The sequence below is a fragment of the Anser cygnoides genome, chromosome 5 (assembly GCF_040182565.1).
Source record: "Anser cygnoides isolate HZ-2024a breed goose chromosome 5, Taihu_goose_T2T_genome, whole genome shotgun sequence".
Classification (NCBI taxonomy): Eukaryota; Metazoa; Chordata; class Aves; order Anseriformes; family Anatidae; genus Anser; species Anser cygnoides.
This window is the reverse complement of record NC_089877.1, coordinates 41,860-61,461: the sequence shown is the minus strand read 5'-3', so window position 1 is coordinate 61,461 and position 19,602 is coordinate 41,860. Positions and strand designations below refer to the sequence as shown.

Below are 19,602 nucleotides of genomic sequence, written 5' to 3'. Positions count from 1 at the left end.
CCCCCCACAGCGGGCCCTTCCCCCTCAGCCCACCAGTTACCCCCTTACTTACCCCCTTACCTTACCCGCCCCTTTATCCCCTTAGTTACCCCCTACCCACCTCCTTACCCCCTTAGTTACCCCCTCGACCGCTTAGTTACCCCCTTAGTTACCCCCTCAACGGCTTAGTTACCCCCTTAGTTACCCCCTCAGCCCCTTCCTAACCCCCTCAGTTACCCCCTCAGCCCCTTACTTACCCCCTTACCCCCCTCTACCCAGCCCATTACCCCCCTCCTCCCCCTCCCCTTCACCCCCAGCCCGCTGCCCTCAGGACCCCCAGTGCCACCCCCAGGGCTTTCCCCGCTCCCTGCACCCCTCCTCAGCCCATCATCAATTCTCTGAACGTTACCTGCCAGGCTTTGCTTCTCGTTTGTGCTGTAGGGTACAGCAGGTTGACGGTGAAAGCGGTCCGTCAATTCGGGGTGTGAAAATCCCCGTGCTGGAGGGGGGACGCGCCGAGATCCCTCCCAGCAGCTCTTTGCTAAGAAATGTCAGGACGCCCAGAGAGATGCTCTGGAGATGCCCTCTGCACATGTTTGTTCAGCCAAAACCTCTCCGCTATTAAATGAGCAACGTAGCTGAGGGGATTGATTATCATATGCAAAACCAAGGGAGCGCTACGCATGGATAGCTGCTCATTTAGGTTTTTATCACTTGCAGAAATGCCAAGTCCCTTATACCACATATTGACAATCAATCTTGTCCATCTAAAGCTGGCCTGGAAGGGCAATGCAAACATTCCCCACGCTTACAGAGCAACCGTTGAAACCTCTGGCTTGAACAGTGCATTAATGTTGAAAGTGCCATAGCTTGCGTGTGCCGACACTGTGTAGCTAACTGATAAACCTTACACGTGGATTGAAAATAATCAGTGGAGATGGTTTTCTAACTTTTCCATTGTCTGTTATCTCTGCGTGTTTTCCAGTAGGTTTATTTAAAGAGTGTGCCAGAGCAAACACGTGCGTGGGGATATCTGGGGGATTCTGCACAGAGAATGGCTGCTGCACATCCAGCGCAGATCAAATTAACAGTAACTTATCGGGGAAGAATTTTAATGATTTGATAAATAGACAAACTGATAGGTGTTACATGTGTGCATTTATTATAGCAGTTAGCTTTGTAACCAGACGAATCGTGCAAATGTTCATAACGTAAAAGGACGAGCTTTGAGCAGATAGCTTGCTTAGAGCATTTGTCAATTAATTTCAGTTTATTTTCAATATCATGTCCACTCTGCAGAAGGTTCTGTGGCTTAATGTTAATTGTCTCTCAGTGATGCAGTTGGGGAGGCACGAAAGCGACCGATGCGATTTTGTGAGGTTATACCTCTGGTTCTGATCCCTACCCCGCTGTTTTTCTCATCCTTCCCCCTACAACTTTAGTCGATAAGTCGATTCTTAGAAATACTTAAATAGATGTGTTTTGTGTGCTTGTGATCATAATTACAGCCCACCAAACCCTCTGTCTCTTACCATTAAGCTCTGAAGGTGCCTGGGCACTGTAGGCAGTATAGTTAGCAGCTTCAAAGTTCCTGGGAACTAGTCCTGGATCTAATTTACCTTTTTTTTTTCCCCCTGCCTGCAGGAGGGATGATTAGCAGGATGCCTAGCTCATGATTGTCAGCTTTCTGGATATTAATTTTTATTATTAATTTTTATTATTAATTATATTCATTTATATTAATTTATCTTTTATTTAACCGTAGTTCCTGGGGCTTTCGGTCAGGTGGGAATTCTCCGATCGTACCCGATGTATGCCGCAGAGTCAGTCTTCTACAAAATACAGCAACAGCTTTAGAAGGCTCTTGCAAGAGGAGGTGCTGGTGCTATAGCTATAGCTGTGTTTCTTCCAGGACATCTTCTGGGTTAGCCTGACTGTTGAGAGCAGAACTGTTTTTTGTGCGTATAGTCACTGCAATTCAGCATTACTAAAATTGAAAATATTTAGATTCACTGATTTTAATGGGTAGTATGGTCCTGACTGTCGCAGTAGATAATTGCTGAACTTCTGGTTTAGTTGGTTTTCACGGGAGGGTGCGAAGAGGAAGAGTCCTGGAACAAGTCTGTAGGTCAGGAGCTGTTCAGGCGTAGAGTTTCCTGATAGCCTTGCAGATTGACGACCTGCTGGTGAATTTTGGCAGAGGTTTCAAAACTTTGAACCTTGCCAAGGTCACTTGGAAGTGCAGACAGTGATAGGTAGTTGTAAATCAATCTTAGGTGAATTTTAGGTTTACCAGAAGTGTAGCGATCCTATGCCAGGGATCAACCTCGTCGTCGTCTTCTGAATATTTGCTGTATAATATCTGTCTTCAAGGTCCGTGGAAGGTGGTATCGCAGCATATGCTGTTGACTGCGTTTCTGTAATTAAACAAGTGTTTTTTCTTTCAAGCAGGGAATAATTAGCAGAATGACAGAAACGGTGAAAAATATTGTACCGGCCTGGCTGCAGAAGTATTTCAATAAGCGTGAGGAGGAGTGTGTAGACAGAAATGAATCTGCAAACCAGGAGGAGACTCCGGTAAACTATCACCACGATTATTCAGATGAAGATACCATAATCGATGAGAGATTCACGCCTGAACCAGCAGGAATTAGTAGACGAGGTATGTGAAAAATCATTTGGAATTCTGGCCATCTGTATTTATTCACAGATTTCTAGTTTTGAATCTGAATTTCAAAAGGAAATTGGAATGAGGGTTTTGACAGAATGAAAAAAAAAAACCAAAAAAAGTCAAAACAACTGTTTGTGAAACCGTCTTAGCTTTAAACTGTATACACAGTTACGAAGCATACATCTTATGCTCTTGGAAGGCATCAGTTAACTTTAGGTACTCTATTAGCCAGGTGCTAAATGCTGAAAATAAGTCATTTGCAAGTGTGCTGGGTTGCATTTTCCATCTTTTAAAAGATATGGAATGAAAATCTGTCTAATTGCCTAAGGCAATTAAAAAAATTAATTTGTTTTGCAGTCTTCGAAACAAAAGACTAGATGCTAGAATGGCAGAGGAAAATTCCGTCTCGTGTCCCGACTTTGTTTGTTTTGTTTTGTTTTTTTTTTGTTTTGGGCTTTGATCAATTTAGTAAAGTTCCTCGTTAACTTGATGGTGAACTGGGGAACTTGTGCACGGATGTGGTTTATGAGATTATTATCCTTAAAATATTCAATAACTTTAAGGTCTACGCGGGGGGAGGGGGTGTCTTTGAAAAGGTATTTGGACCGTTGGCAACGAGGTTTGCAACTCCTTTACCTCATGAAAGATTAATTTGTCTTATATCCAGTGCCTCTCACTGTTCCTGTAGTCCTGTTGTATAAATTTGCATCTATTCTTATTTGAGTTTCTCTTAAATTAGCTGTTTTGGGGAAGTCAGCTTTTAATAAGTAAAGAAGTTTTGTCTGAGCGTGCGTAGGTAACCATAGATAATGTGGAAAGTCAGTTGCTTCTGTTGTTGGCAGAATCAAAAAATAAGGAGGAAATATCTTTGCCTCCAATCTCATCTAATTGTAAACAAGGAGATTGATGGCTTTCTGTGTAGCTGTAGCTTGGGAATGAGTTTGGAGAAAAGAATAGAGAAGGTCTTCGTGACTGAGGAACACATGTTGGCTTTCCTATGTAACTGCGTGAAAGGAGCTTTCAGTAAGAACAGCTGCACTGCAAGCTTGCTAACTCCAGGAGATCAGGAGCAGGTGGACACCCTGGAACCTTTTGCAGCTTATGTTGCTGTCCGTGGGTGTTGCTTACTATGCTTAAGAATAAGATTTTTTTTTTTAATTATTACTACATTTTGAAACCAATGTGTTTCTTCAGTTCTGAGGTATCAGTGTGCTGGAGCCTATATTGGGTGGCCTTCCGCCTGAAGAACTTTCTGTATCTCAAATGGTGCTGTCCTAAAAATCTGCTCATGGTTTGGAGAGCTAATTAGTGGTACTGCAGTGGTTATGAAGATTGAACTAACTAGTTTAAGCTTCAGTTCAAGTATCAAGAGGATAGTGGCTCAAAGTCATTTGAATTGCCCAGATTCCTGGGAGAGACAGTAGGCTTTCATCAGGCAAAATACCCATGAATAGTTCCATTCATTTAGCAAGATAGACTTCAAGGCCACCTATTCCAGGCCACTGGCATTGTTTGCAGACCCTTTGCTTCAAGAGGGAAAAATGCTCATCTGGTTACTTGGGTCAACATCCTTGTCCCTTGGGTCAAAATCCCAATAGTTAATGGGTAGGAGATGATGTTTTGCCTCTAACGTGAGCTGATATGGAAGAACTTGGGAAAAAAGTACTGCAAACGTTCATTTTCATGTTGTGTATTCAGATTAATGTAACCTTTGTTCCAATATTATGGAAGCTGCAGTGTTATCTGTAATTTACCGTGTAATCTCAAATTTTGTAAAGCTTATTGCAAGCTGTACATGGGAGAAGGAGTATATATGTTTGATTTAGTGAACGGCCAAGTCAGCGTTAGAGCATTTGAGCACGGGGTCAGAATGTGGTGTTGTAAAACCTCATAGTTAACTACTTCTGGATGCAACATTAATACTGTGTATCGCAAGCAGTGTTGTTGTTGTAGCCAGACAGTTAGATGCAACCGTATCTGGGTGAGGAAGAAGTTAAATTTGGCTTCTCTCTTTTTGCGCTTAGAACTTGGCAATAGCATGGCTGTCGATAGGAAACAGGTTTTGGCTTCTGTGAGCTTGTCTATAGCAAAGCTAATTATCTCCCTGTTCTTGTCTAGAACCATCCACAAGTAGATCAGCACTGAACTTCCCAGTTGTGTTAACAAGGCCCTCTCTTCATCGGAGCCGTCTGAATTATACCATGCTGGATTCTCCTGTCCCACCTTGTCAGCCCTCGACATCTTCTGTATTTGGCATTGGCAGTCCTAGGCTGTCCTTGATAAAAGAAATAGAAGATTCTACCTCTCAACAAGACGATGATAACATCTCAACAACCAGTGATTCCTCCTCTAGAGCATCTGATGAAGGTGATTTTTGTGTTCTCTGTTTAATTGACTTTTTTTTTAATGTGAAGTACCTTGCGTTCTTTAATATTCCACATCACCTTAGTAAATAAAATAGGTGAATGTCAACTTTGGATGCGAGAATTAAATTGAATTTTTAGTGTTTTAGAAGTATATAATCCTATCACCTTTTTAATAGAAGCGTGCTTTGGAATACGTTTATGATACCCTGATGTTAGAAAGAGTCAATGCTGAAATATACACATTCAGCTAGGTTATATGTAAATTTTGAACTGGGACGGTAGGAAATCAGGCTGACTTGCCGTAGCTTGACAACTAGGCTGATTGTCTAGAAGGAAGAGTGACTCAGAATATCTAACAGACAGCTGGTTAAATGTGAATAAGTGCAGGTGACAAATAGGAACACGAGATGTTTTCCTGTGTTTCAGCAAGAGAAGATAAAGAAACTACTCTGTCATAAGCTATAGGCTGTTTTTTGACCTTTCTTGGTAGAAGGCTTCAGCTGTCAATACTTTCATGTCTTTTGCCAAATTCATTGAGGAAAGCACACCATTTTAAAATAAAAAATAAGCATCGTGTCGATGTAGGTTGGTACGTAGGTCTTCTCGCTGAAAGGGCGAACAGCAGGTTTGCAGCTTTTTCTAGTCCCCCATATAGACAGGGACTGACGTGTGCTCAGCAGGTTTTGCAGAGAACTTTTGTACAGCTGAGAGTAGAGTTGCTGGGCTTTAGCAATATAACCTGAGTGCACTAGAACTTTCTGGTGTGTCTTCGTAAAACATACATGGGCAGAAGATCGTTAACTCTTAGAGCAGCCTTTGGGGAATCTTCCAGGTTTAAAACCTATGCGATTATGATCTGTGCTGGCCTCCAGCCTTTTACCAACATAGAAAAAAGCTTTGTCCGTACAAATGCACTGATGTTTATGCGGTCCTCTTTTATCTTAGCCTGAAGGAAAAAAATATCTGCATTGGAAGCACAGTATTAACTTGGTAAGATTGCTGAAAACTACTTGCAGCTCTGTGAACAGTTTTCAAGTTTGTAGGTGATACTTGGTTTTCAGTCTGTACGTGAAGTTGATCTATTTAAAGAAGCTGAAGTCATGCTTATTTTTCTGTATTGAAGAACTTGAATTAGTGTGATCTTTATTGTTAAAGTTCTGTACGTACGAGAGGCATTTACATCTAGCATACGTCATTTTGGCAGATGTTGCAGTTTTAAAAAATACTTCATCGTCACTGCTCTGGCCCACAGAAGCTGAAAGAACTCATTCCCTCTCGCAGCATTCTGCAGCTAGCTCTAAGAAACCTGCATTCAGTTTATTTGTTTTTGGAGGACTGTGTCCTGTAAGTACTGCACAGTATTTCTTTTAATCAGTTTGAATGTGTACCTGTTTTTCTATCCACTTCTCATACTGTGTTTCCGTAGGTACGTGGAAGCACGTCTGTTTTTAAGCAAAACCAGCTTGGGTTTTCTCCATTTTACCCCGGAAAGACGGCCTATGCCGGTGGTGCAGCTGTAAGATCAAGGCAGCCAAAGACGGAACCTTATCAGGTATGAGAAAAGTAGTGTAGTGGGAAATAGTGATGGAAATAAAAAAAGCAGCACTGCCAAAGGAGCTTTGAGCAGGGAGCTGAATATGTGGTAACAGTTGCTCTTCTGCCCTCTTGGTCTACAAAAATAGACGTCTGAGATTGATTTCTGTTTAAATTCTTTAATGACAGTTTTTACCACAGGTAACACTTGTCAGAAAGAACAAGAATGACAGTTTGGGCTAGTTGTTGGTAGTTGGGGTTTCCTCTGTTGTTAGGTCTTTCAAAAAATTCCATTCAAGTGCCATTGTCTGCCTCTGACTACATTACGTTAAAATAACTTGATGCAAAAAAACCAATGACAGCATAACTTTGAAAACTTGTGTTTATGGTAGCAAAAGCTACAGTAGTCAAACCTGGCTAATATTTATCTGTGGATCTTCTTTTCCAAGCATGCCTACATTCATGCTATGGATATGTTGTATAAACCTGCAGTCTTTGAAAATATCTAAAATCAACTTTGCTGATCCTTTGTTCTTCTGGTACACAGAGGCATGCAGGACTAAATGCAGTCCCAAGATAAGCAGTAACATGCTTTCTGTTTTGAACGATTCATATAGTTCTTGGAGAGAGTTATTTGCCCCCAAGAGTTCTTGGAAATAGCAAATAAAAACTGCTGACAACTCTGATTAGCTAGAGCTGAATCGAAAAGGAAAGTCAAATCAGGTTTGGTAGGAATGTATTTAAATGAAAGTGACTTTTATCGATAAATCAAAAGGAATTTGAAGAAAATGAAAACGCGGGTTTGCTGGCTCTGTTCTGACAGTCCATTTGTGCAACGGAAAAAGGGCAGTACAAGTACCTCACTTACGGGAAACCTTGAAACCTTGTGGTGCAAAGCTGGGAACCCTCTTTGGTCGGCTATTTTTGTTTTTTACAATATTACTGCATTATGGTAAAAAGAGGAACCAAAATACTAGGCTTTTAAAGGAGAGAGTAGCTTGCTTCTTGCTGCTTGCTGTGAATGACAGCAAGGTACTAGAGAGTCCAGCGAAGGGCCACCAAGAAGATCAAGGGACTGGGAGCACCTCTCCTCTGAGGAGAGGCAGGGACTGCTGGGCCTGTTTAGCATGGAGGAGAGGAGGTTTGGGGGGATCTTATTGGTGTATATAAATACCTGAATGGATGGTGCAAAGAGCATAGAGAGCCATTGTGTTTTCAGCGGTGCCCAGTGCCAGGTCAAGAGGCAACAGGCACAAACTGAAACGTGAGGCTCTGTCTGAGCATCAGGAAATGCTTTTGCACTGTGCGGGTGATGGAGCCCTGGCACGGGTTGCCCGGAGAGGCTGTGGAGTCTCCCTCTTTGGAGGTCTTCAAGAGCTGACTTGACATGGTCCTGGGCAACCTGCTCGGGGTGGCCCTGCTTGAGCGGGGGGGTAGACCAGGCGATCTCTAGAGGTCACTTCCAACCTTAACCATTCTGTGGTTCTGTGAGTCTCACTTGTGTTTTTACATGCTGCGTGGTCTGCTTCCTGTCTTCACATCGTGTGATAAGCACAGTGTGGTTATATGAGGGGTTTAACCTGGGAAGAAAAAAAGTCACACCAAAGGAAGTTTTTGACTGATATTTGAAGTTGGGTGGTGCAAATAAACAGTTTACTTTTTCAGTGTAATGTTTAGATCTGTTACAGTTTAAATCAGATCTTTATCTTTTAAGACAAAGATTTGCAGCCAACTTTAATCTTGGGGGAAGGGAGGAAGCAAGAGAGAAGTAAAACTAGTTCCTGGTTATGATTGTATACACTGATTTTAAGATGGTACACTTAGACCATCGTGAAACTCTGAGGTCTGTGTTGTTACTGAAAATGCTTTCTGTACCACAAGCCTTTTCTTGAGTTCTGTTTCCCTGATTACTGCTTCGGAGGCCTTAGCAGTCCTAGCATCATCCGTCTTGACCTTTTACAAGTACGGAGTTCTTTTATTGCTCGTGCAACAAGCACGTGCAAGATGCACTGAGGCCCAAGGTAAACTTCATTAAACTCCGAATGTATTCTCTTCTTTATGGCTTGAACTCCCAGTGACTGCATGTTTCTCTGTCATCAGAATATATTGATTGTATCATCAGTGTAGCCTTGGGACGTAAAAAACATGCCTCCTTAGCTGAGAATTGACCATTGTAACACTTAAAATGCTAATTTTTCAGGCACAAAAGAGAGCGAAAGCTAGACAAGAAACTGTGCGGTCCCACGCTACCTTGAGTACCTCAGCGTGGTGCATCTTGGAGGCAGTGGAGAAGCTGTCAAGCCCTTTGTTGGTAAATAGCACTTCTTTTAATCTGTTTTTGCTTCATGTGTTTATAAAACTTAGTAAATGTGCCATCAAAGGATAAAGATAAAACTATTCTTCCTTACGTTGTGGCCGGTTTAATTTATTGCGCTGTTTTTTCAACAGGATGCTAAAAGAATGACATCTCTTTTGCCGCTGTGTTGTGTAAGTTGACCATGAACCCCCACATTTTTGTTGCAGGGAACCCTCTCTCTCAGGAGAAAAAAATTGCCCTCTAATATTTATGCTTTGTTTTTTCCCTCAGCCTCCGGACATAGATAAACCGGATATTACTGACTTCCAGTCCAAACGAAGAAAGGTAAGAACCAATAATGTCTTAAGCTGAGGTAGATAACTTTTTCAATGCTTTATCACTATTAGAAAAATTTTCTCAAACCTCAGTGACAACATAGACATCAAATCAAGTTAATATTGGCATGTATCCACAATAGATGATGGGCTGTGAAGATTACTCAGGTTAAGAATTATGTTATCTTTGTAAGTTGAGAGCAACAGCTCTAGAACACACCAAGTCGTTTTATCTTGTCCCCCAACTTGGGGTGAAGCTGCATATTAAAATTCCTGTTGAGGCAAGTTTTCTCTTGAAGAAATGATCACAAATAGAAAAATACTGACTGAGTGGTCATATAGACTTTGTACAGACTTCCGTGTTCATTCGGGCACAGAAAACTAGTTTTTGTGCTTTTTATCACCATTCAAAGTAAAGAGGAGGAAAATTGTTAATTTCCGACGCTATAAATCTTACGCTCCTAAATTCCTATTTGGAGGTAGCACAGAACTGGTGAGAATGCTGTGGTAAAGCATGATTTCCTTTCATTTTCTTTAAAAAATGAAAACTAGTCATCTTTTTTTGATGACTTTAGTTAGGGGTATCATTAAACTGCAAAACTGTACCAGGCACAATAGCTCTTGGTGTATTAAATGCCTAACTGGGGGAATTAATATTTTTCATTTTTACCTTTAAAACCAGCGATGAACCATCGTTGGAGTCTGATAAATTTTCCATAAAATTAAATGGGCATCTCTTTCTGCGAAAACATCTGTGTTTCCAGTATCAGTCTGAGTGTACAAATGACCACTTGTTAAGTGTATGGGCTTCTTAGGCTGGAAATCAAAGTGGACAGTAATACTGGTTGCTTATTGCTTTTAACTCTTTCAATCTCTGTATTGTTTAGCCAGCACAATCTCCATTTGGTAAAGTTCTAAAATGAATGTAGCAGCAACTGCTTAGTTTTTAGGGGGGTAGAGGTTTTTTTTTTTCTTTTTCTTTTCTGACGCTATAAATCTTAACGCTCCTAAATTCCTATTTGGAGGTAGCACAGAACTGGTGATAATGCTGTGGTAAAGCATGATTTCCTTTCATTTTCTTTAAAAAATGAAAACTAGTCATCTTTTTTTGACGACTTTAGTTAGGGGTATCCTTGGGCTTATTAAATTGCAAAACCCTTAAATGACCACTTGAAGATCAGGTGACTGAAGGAAATAACAAGATGTGCAAACTTTTCATCTTCTGTTCTAATGAGAAAAGGGACAGTGTCTCAAGAAGTTTCTGTGCTAATTCCTTGATTGGATGGATGTATAATTAAGTTTACAATCACTTCAGAGTTTACAAACATCTCAGATTTCCTGGACCATCTTTTCACCATCTGCCAAATTACAAGGGCATGGAGAAGTGAAGTATATCATAAATATTATCCAAATAACTAAAACCAAATCTGGTGTGAATTCTCAGTTATATTATAGCAATACACCTGTGATAAGGCATTAAGAAAGATCTGCCAGATTTGCAACAGAGAGCCTGAAATTGTCAGCCACTAAATGAATGTTGCACGCAGCTGTCAGTGGGTGAAAGGAGATAGATTGTCTATTCATAATACTAGAATTCATAATGGTGGCGGGAGAAGGGTAGCCCGTGATGAGAAGCAATTATTTGCTGAGGAGACGATCGTGTGTTTTCCTGCTAAAGTGAACATGCGGTTGACGGAACACTTGTGCACTCGGGCTAAACTTCTGCAGTGGGTAGCAGTGATGTGGTATTTTTCTTATTTCAAGGAACTGTACCAGGCAGAATAGCTCTTGGTGTATTGAATGCCTAACTGGGGGAATTAATATTTTTCTTTTTTACCTTTAAAACCAGCAATGAACCGTCGTTCACTCGAAGTAGATTTGTGAACTTACATAAAACATGTCTTATTCAAGGTTTCAAACTGAATGTAATATTTTTTAGAAAGATGTATTTTTGTATACTTTAGAGAGAGTGTGAATCCTATTACTAAGAGCTGGGAGATACTGTGAAATTAAAGCTGCAGCGTAAACAAAAATTTCCTGTTGGTATTGATTTGAACAATAGCATGCTTCCTAAGACTGTATTTTCTGATCCTTAAGACCGCAGGCGGAGCCATCGGTAAATCTTGTAGCCTTTAGGGTTTGTTTTCTGTCTGACAGTTCAGTTAAGTCAGTTTTGCAGAACACGCAGTGGTCTGTGTTAAAAATTAACTCTGGTCTGTGAAAATGCTTTGAAAAGGGAAGTCAAACCCACTACTTGAAGTGCATCTAATGCACATGTAAAGCATTGGATCATATTTTAATGAATGAGATTATTGTAAGACTGACAAGTTGGTTTTTTTGAGTGTGTTCTATTGTTTGTGTAACTTTGAAGAGGGAAAATGTAGGGAATGTGAAGCCCAGAAGCCTGTATAATTAGTTGCTTAACACTTCAAATGTTAAATTAATGAATTAAGCTACTAAAAAAAAAAAATCACAGTGTGGGCAGAGGAAAAGATAGGAGCATATTCTAGGAACATGGGTTATTTTAATTATGGTAGCATGAATTATTTTGTCTATGAAGCTAACTGCCAAATTTTGAAATGGAATTCAGTCAGACTTTGGCTACTTATATATAGCTTTATGGATTTCGTTACTGGTTTTCTGGTGATTTCCCTCTACAAGTTGAACGGTCTTCAGAATTTTCAAATTGTATTCACTGAGTGCCAAGACCGATGGGGGGAGGTTTATAGTTCTGTAATTTGTTTTCATCAATAAATATTGGAATTAATTTGGGTGGACGTAAGGATAAATTGATTGCTGTTTCCCTTTCAAAGCTGGAATCCCAGAATGCATTCCAGCCTCCACCTGTTAAGAGACTTGTGACACCAACAGTAAACCGTCAGCCGATGCGTTATACGCGGTATTCTGAACCATCACCGACTTCAACTACTCAGTCCAGCAAAATTTGCCAGAGAGTAGACACAAAGTACCAAGTGAGTACATTTTTGAGTCCTTATGTGCCTGTTTTTTTTTTCCAGTCTTGGAATGTTTCTCAAACCAATTGTTATCCTATCTTTGCAAAAAGTACTGATAGTATGTTTGAGGCGAGCTTTAAGGCAGTGGGAACCATTGTGAAATAGATTGAGCTTTTATGGATTTAATTCTGTTTTTGGAACACTCAGTGTCTTGTGGTTGTTTTCACGATGTCATGATGTGCTATTGAGTCATCCTGTTGTCAGTGAAAGAATATTAAAAGACAGAAATGTTTTCCTTTTATATTCTCATGTACACAAAGCTGTCACTGATGAAACATGCTCGTGTTCTGTGTAAACTATTCCAGGTGAGCTATGTGCTCCAAGTGAGAGTTCTGACAATGTGCTGAGTTATCGGTTTTGATTGCTTTGGAGTAGATGGAGTCTGATAAATTTTCCATAAAATTAAATGGGCATCTCTTTCTGCGAAAACATCTGTGTTTCCAGTATCAGTCTGAGTGTACAAATGACCACGTGTTAAGTGTATGGGCTTCTTAGGCTGGAAATCAAAGTGGACAGTAATACTGGTTGCTTATTGCTTTTAACTCTTTCAATCTCTGTATTGTTTAGCCAGCACAATCTCCATTTGGTAAAGTTCTAAAATGAATGTAGCAGCAACTGCTTAGTTTTTAGGGGGGTAGAGGTTTTTTTTTTCTTGTTTGTTGATAAATGACAGAAAACAGAAAAGTATGTCCCTTTTACGGGGTTGGCAAACACAAGTTTTGATGAAAACTCTCCCCCCCACACACAATTTTTGTCATTTTGTTTAAAATAATTACTTTCTTTGTTAGAGGATTTGACAAATTTGATTTAGTGTTCTATCAGTTTGTCCTCAATGCTGAGTGAAGCAGTGTGCTTACTTTAGCCCCAAAATTTAACTGAACTGTACCCACAATGCTGAATTAGGGAACAACGTTAAGTAGGTGAGGTGTATTCAGTGCTATAAAATTAAAAATAAATAAATAAAATAAAAACCACAAAAAAACACATGAAGTGGTTGTTGGTACTTTGTGTATTCTGTACATATTCAGCTAAGTCTTGAACTAAACTTAACTTGCAGGGGATGAGAGAGAAGACTTTGCCTGCAGAACAGCGAGCAGAACCATCTGAAAGGTATGACATCTATTAATTTAAAACTTACTTGAAGGAAGAAAGAAATCTCCTTTTTCAGTACGGTCTGCACCTGAAAGGTGGTGACAGTTCTCAGTAAAAGGAATGGGAAATCCAATGAAAATTTTGTATTTTGAGGCAGCTGCAAAGTCTGGATTGTGTTTGAAGATCAATATAACTTTGAGAAAATTGTTGTTTTTATGAAAGGAAGGAAGATGAGCAAGAATAAAAGTACTGATACACCACTTTTTATCCCAAGTTTATCTTCTGAGTAGGATACGAAGATGGGAAACGAGGCACGTTATAATGCTGTATCCACAGAAAGGATCTTTGCTATTGGAGGCCTAATTTTTTCCTTCTACAGGAAATATGGCTCATTTTGTAGTTTAACTAAATCTGTAGCGTTACAAATTTTGCTTTGACAGATATTTCATGGTTTATAACTCAGTTTACTTATAACAAAATAATTTGTCCCTCCTAATGTTCCCTAGGGGAAAAGCTATTAGTTTTAGCTATTTAATTGCTTGCAGTTTGAAAGCTCTGTCCTAATGGGATGATTCTTTCTGAAGCATTCTTTAGAAGGTGAAGTAGGGGAAGTGAGTTACAGTTCAGGAGGATGTTTATTGATGTGTTTTTTTCTTTATTTTTTAAGCAAAAACATGGAGGAAGATTTATGATTTATTATTCTTTTTTTTAATACTCCTTTCATGATGAAGTTAATTGTCTGCTTTGAGTTCACATGAAGACCATGTGTTCTTTAGAATCATTTGAGGCCAAATGCTAACTCATCTCTAAAATAAAAAAAATCCAGCAGAATTAATTGAATTTCTTCTTGAGGAGACTGCTTTGTGTTACACTGCTTTCTTGGATTAGGTCAAATGAGTTATCCTCCAGATAATATTGATGGCTTTTCCTTCTGGGCAAATGGTGTTTTGGGTAATAATGCTTGAGTTAAGAGACTTTGCACTCGGTTTTTAGGGGGTCGCTCTTTTCAAAGAACAGTAGCAGGGAATTTTGTTGACTCTATGCTCATCTGCCAAGCAATTCTTATGTGACCATGGGCATTCTTTGGCTTGCAGAAAGAACTCAACACTTTGTTTTGGCATCTAAAAGTTGGACTTCACAACAACCACCTTTTTAGGGGTGGAAGCGACTGGCTTTAAGGTTCTGGTACAGGTGCAATCAGGTGCTGGGTTTTAATTATGTTTTTTTCAAACTGTTCTAAATTGTCTCTGTTAGAACTCCTTTCTACTTCTCCATTTAGGAAGGAGATACAGCAAACTCATACTGCTTTTGATTTCGTTCACAAAGTTTATTGCAGTGCCCTACCTTTTGTTTGTAGAGTAGGTAGTGGTGGTAGTGTTTTTTGTGATGCTGGTCTCTGTTGGGTGCCATGTTCTGGAGCAGGAGCACCACACTGATCTGCTGGCAAGAGTCCCTTTGGACAGTTGAGTTGGAATACTCAGTAAATCTCTGGCCCACCAATGCTATATATCTATGTGTGTGTGTGTGTGTGTATATATTTTAAACCTGAGTCCAATTGTAGATTAGACTTGCTTGAAGGCTGACAATTGTCTTTGCCCCCTTGAAGCTCACAGGTGTTAACAGAAAGAGGAATATGGGCTGTTATGGGCAAGCGATAGTTGTCTGAATGAAGATCTATTTTGATGTAAGACTTTTTTCAGAATTCTAATGGATTGACAGTTTGGATTAGAGAAAAGTCTGAGCATCTGCCTTAGGGATCTGTCTTCCTCTATGCAGTTACAGTGCTAAGCAGGCTGTTGTCAAGTATTTGACAAGTTTAGACCAGTTCTCCTCCTCAGTATTGTGGGAGTTTGACCTGGTGTCTTCCAGTGCGATCTAATGCACTTCTGTACTGACTGACTGATTGGCTGCAAGATAAGCTTTGATGTCACGGTTTTTCCAGGCATACTTCATTTTCTTGCCATAGTACTTTTGTTAGAGTTATTCCCTATTCCACTTCTGGTTTGGGTTATTTTTTCCCCATTTGCTCTTGGATTAGGATATCTTTCTGGTTTTGAGCTAGGCTTTTTTAAGTACCAGAAAAACGCCTTTGTATGCCTTACAAAAGGGATCTGTATTCATGTCTGAAAAGACTTCTGGAATGTTGGCATACCCAAACACCTCTGCTGTTCCTGCTGATGGCCACATGAAAGCCAGAGCTGCTTCTGAAGCTTAGGCCATATTACCTTGCCACACAAGTCTAAGGCGTCCCTATTCTATCAGAGCTGTTGGCAGTGTTTCCCATGTGTATGTGTGCATATGTGCACTCTTTCTGTATTTTTGTGAGCTGTTCTTTTATATCCCTGCAAAAGATACACGTGCATCGCAGAATCAGAGAACCAGTCCTATTTAAAGGAAGCACTGGAAAATAACAATCTAAATCAGCTCTTCTATTTCAGGTCTTCTGGCTTAGTCATTGTTCCCATGTGAACGGTGCACTTATGTATGTCCTTTTCATTGCTGCTGTTAATAAAGTTTTTCCTATTTAGAACATCAAGTATTTACCAGCGTTTAGCAACTTGTGAGACAGCTTTAGTTTTTTTCTGATCAGCAGGTTTCAATTCTAGGACTAATAACAGCTCTAATATCTTGAAAAAAAAATTTGGCTGGTAAGTTTTTTTTCTCTTGTTTCCCCCAACTTCTGTACTGTCGTGTGCTAGCAATGTGACCAGCTACAAATTCAGTACTGCTGCGTCCAGTGGTCTGTCTTCAGGAGTGAGTAGCGGAGGCGGCAAAATGAGAAGGGAAAGAGGAATACACTATTTATCAAGAGCTGTACAAGAACAGGTAAGTGACTCTTAAATTAATTGCTGTCACTGAGCTTACTGAAGTAACTAGCTAAGTGTGTCAGTTTTATTGCATCATAGTAAATTATAACAATACCGCTTTATTTTTGCATTGTTTTTGTTTTCTTGTGGGTTTCAGAGCAGGCTCCAATTGATTTCCTGTGTTTGAATACCTGAACTTTGCTTATGTAATTTTGAAATTTTTAATTCTCTTACCTTGGAGATTCTTCAAACTATAACATTTCTCGTTAGCAATTGAATGAATGAGTCCTAAGAAGAGAAGTAATGTTTTGGTGAAGGTTTGTATAGTTTTTCTACAGGAATGATACTTGAAACGAGTGCCAAGTATAAAAAGAAAAAAAAAAGCTTAATTTTTGGTTTCATATTTAAGTCATACAGAAAGATACAGGCCAAGAGTGTGAAAAAGAGTAGTAGAAGAGAGCATTCTGCATGTCTGCTAACGATGACTCAGTTTTTGATACTCACCAAACTCATTGTGAGAGAGTTTTTTTCTCATTTTAATAGGAAAAATCTATTCCATAAAACTATGACCATGAATATTCAGATTATTTTTTCTTTTATTGGATGTTATATAAGCTGCCTGTAAGTTAATTTAAGTATTTACGTTAACATTAAGTATTTAATTAATATTAAGTTAATATTAAGTATTTAAGTTAATTTAAGTTTCAAATCATTAAATGGGACTTCTGGATGATGCAATATAAAGAAATCGTAAACACTGTTGTTTATTCCTGTAACGCAAATAAAATAATGGTCCAAATATCAAAAGTTCCATAAACTTTTCAAATCAAAACTGTGAAACAGATGTAAGCTACAGGATGCACTGAATATCAGTAGTACCAACTTACATCCCTGCCTAGTCATTTCTAAGTAGATCATGATAGTACTGTACAAATTTTGGTCAGATTTTCTATGCCATTTAAAACATAACTCATCCAATCTTAGTAATCAAATAAAGTAAGTGGCAGGGATGAAAATTGAAGTTGTTAAGAGGCTGTTTTCTGATTTTTATATTTGCATCCTGATACATGGTATAGACTGTATTTACCAGAACACAATCTTCAGTGCTGCTAGTCTGACTTTCTTTGGTGCTTTTTGTGTTTAGTTTGGTTGTTGAACCTACCTGCTTCTTTAAACATTACCTTTTTCCACGTTCACTGCTGTAATGACTTTAGAAACTTTGGCAGCTATCCTGCCTAATTTTGCAAGAGGAACACTTTCTCACTTGTCTTGAGAGTGTACTCTTAATTGAAGCCATGCGAGGGTAGTTAGAAAGGATGATGCTTCTCTAGAGCTTTGATGACTAAAGTATAGAAAAGAAAGAAAAAAAATGTGATCTGTGCGTCTCTGTTCTGCACAGGTTTTGAGTTAACTTTCAGTGTTCTTGCTGTACAGTTGTTGAATAGAGTATAATGTGGAAGCAGGCCTGCCATAAATTAAAATGACGTGGTAGACAGAGGTGGGGAGATCGGGATTTCTTCTGGAAACTTGCTTTCTCTTAATTTGTATGGATTTTTGTTCTATTTAATTTTGTTAATAAATTGGGTGGGATGGGGTGAGAAAGTAGTATGTCTTGTATAAGAAAAATTAAAATTTGCAACTTTAGGAAGTGGAGGAACCAGTGCTACCGAACATACCCCTACCCATCAGTGCTGCATCGCTGCCTCAGTTCAATTCTAGTTTCGTTGGTAGTAGCGCTGTCTCAGCGTCACCGAGCGCTGTTTCAACAGCAGCAATGAGCACGGCAACTCCAGCAGCTGCGACGGGCATGGCAAATCCATCAGAGGTGGAGGGCATGACAGATCCATCAGAGGTGGAGGGCATGACAGATCCATCGGAGGTGGAGGACTTGACAGATCTATCAGAGGAGGAGGTGGAGGACATGATATATACAACGGCGACGTCAGGCATAACGTGTTCAACAGTGCCCTCAGGCTTGACATATCCAATAATGGCGGCGGGCATGCCATATCTGCTGATGACAAAGGACAAGGCAAAGTCAACAGTGGCAACGACAAGCGTGGCAAATTCAACGGAGGCGGCAGGCATGGCAGATGCAGCAGCGACGGCGGCGGGCAAGGTAAATCTTTATGCTATAAATAATGTTTACAATGAGTATACTGCTTTATTGCGAGTTGACTTTTTCTGTGGTGCTCATGAAACTAACAAATATTAGTTTCTACGCAGCTGAATGAATTGGGGTTGTATGCCAGTTTGGGGAAAAAGGCATAAATGTTTTGATTCTGCTTCTCTCAGTCTTAGAGCCTGCCAACTCCCATTTAACGTGATTGTATAACTGCTTCAAATGCTGTGGAAGTCTGCGGGGGAAGGGGGGTGTGGACTTTATGCCAAGTTATTTATAGTGGTTTTGGCAGGGGTAGAGTTAATTTTCTTCGTAGTAGATGATGCTGTGTTGCAGATTTGTGAGCAAAACAGTGTTGGTAAGGCACTGGTGTTTTAGCTGTTGCTGAGCAGTGCTTACACAGTGACAAGTCCTTTTCTGTGTCTCACGCTGCCCTGCCAGCGAGGAGGTCGGGGATGCACAAGAGGCTGGGAGGGCACTCAGCCAGGACAGCGGAGCCCAGAGGACCGAAGGGATATTCCACACCATTTAGCATCGTGCTCAGCAATAAATGCTGGGGGAAAGAAGGGGAAGGAGTGGGGAGTATGTACAGGGTTATGGCATTTGTCTTTCCAGGTAGCCATTACATGCGATGAGTCATTAATGCTACCTCAAATTTAACAACTTTACTTCTTTATTTCCAGTTCTTTTCCCTGTTCCACTTGGAGGGAGTGAGCGAGTGGCTGTGTGGTGCTTAGTTGCCTGCAATGGTTAAACCACAACTTTATTTAAGTTATTAAATTAGAGGTAACGTGGTCATATGAGCCTCACATAGAATGAGCCTAGGGTGCAATAATTGGCATATTATTGCAATAAAATAAACATTAATCTGTTCCAGAGTACTTGAAATATTTTTTGTACGGTTTGAAGTAGACAGCTGCTTTAACATGTTGAGGTGTTTGCTGAAGTTCTTGGAGTATCATTGGGCTGAGTTTGCCGTTCTTCAGCTTCCTGGCTTGCTTTTCCGTGCATTTAGACCTAAGTAGCATCTCCAGCTTTTCCTCTCAGTTTCTGGAATTTGGTTTTGAAGATATTGTCCTATACCCACTTGGAAACTTCCCTGTGTTTTATTATTACTTTTATCTGCAAAATAACTCAAACATCAGGTTTTTCGACGTCACTGCGGGACTTCTGTTGGGTAGTGAATTCAGGTAGTTGTTGCTCTTAAATATAAACCTTTAATTCTTTTGAAAATACAGATACAACCAACAAGTACTGTTAGCAGTCCTGAGTTCGCGTTTTCATCTCCAGTTGTGAAATCTACTGAGGCAGAAGTGCTACCTACGTCTTCTGTAAGTAAAATAATAAAGGAGCTTGACTTTTTTTCTTAGGCATTTAGTAGGCTGTT

At 39.9% G+C, this 19,602-nt stretch overlaps 1 protein-coding gene across 3 annotated transcripts in view; it reads left to right on the top strand.

Moving 5' to 3' along the window:
* The window catches only part of LOC136790898 (nuclear pore complex protein Nup153-like), a 36,673-nt gene that overhangs the window by 2,486 nt on the left and 14,585 nt on the right, over positions 1-19,602 (top strand). For all 3 annotated transcript variants that reach the window (XM_066997704.1, XM_066997706.1, XM_066997705.1), the window contains exons 2-13: positions 2,431-2,641; positions 4,769-5,017; positions 6,221-6,360; positions 6,443-6,568; positions 8,750-8,860; positions 8,998-9,036; positions 9,137-9,190; positions 11,994-12,152; positions 13,252-13,304; positions 15,986-16,112; positions 17,739-18,212; positions 19,454-19,546. In XM_066997704.1, coding sequence (XP_066853805.1) covers positions 2,431-2,641; positions 4,769-5,017; positions 6,221-6,360; positions 6,443-6,568; positions 8,750-8,860; positions 8,998-9,036; positions 9,137-9,190; positions 11,994-12,152; positions 13,252-13,304; positions 15,986-16,112; positions 17,739-18,212; positions 19,454-19,546 — 1,836 coding nt within the window. The remainder of the gene's footprint in view (positions 1-2,430; positions 2,642-4,768; positions 5,018-6,220; positions 6,361-6,442; positions 6,569-8,749; positions 8,861-8,997; positions 9,037-9,136; positions 9,191-11,993; positions 12,153-13,251; positions 13,305-15,985; positions 16,113-17,738; positions 18,213-19,453; positions 19,547-19,602) is intronic.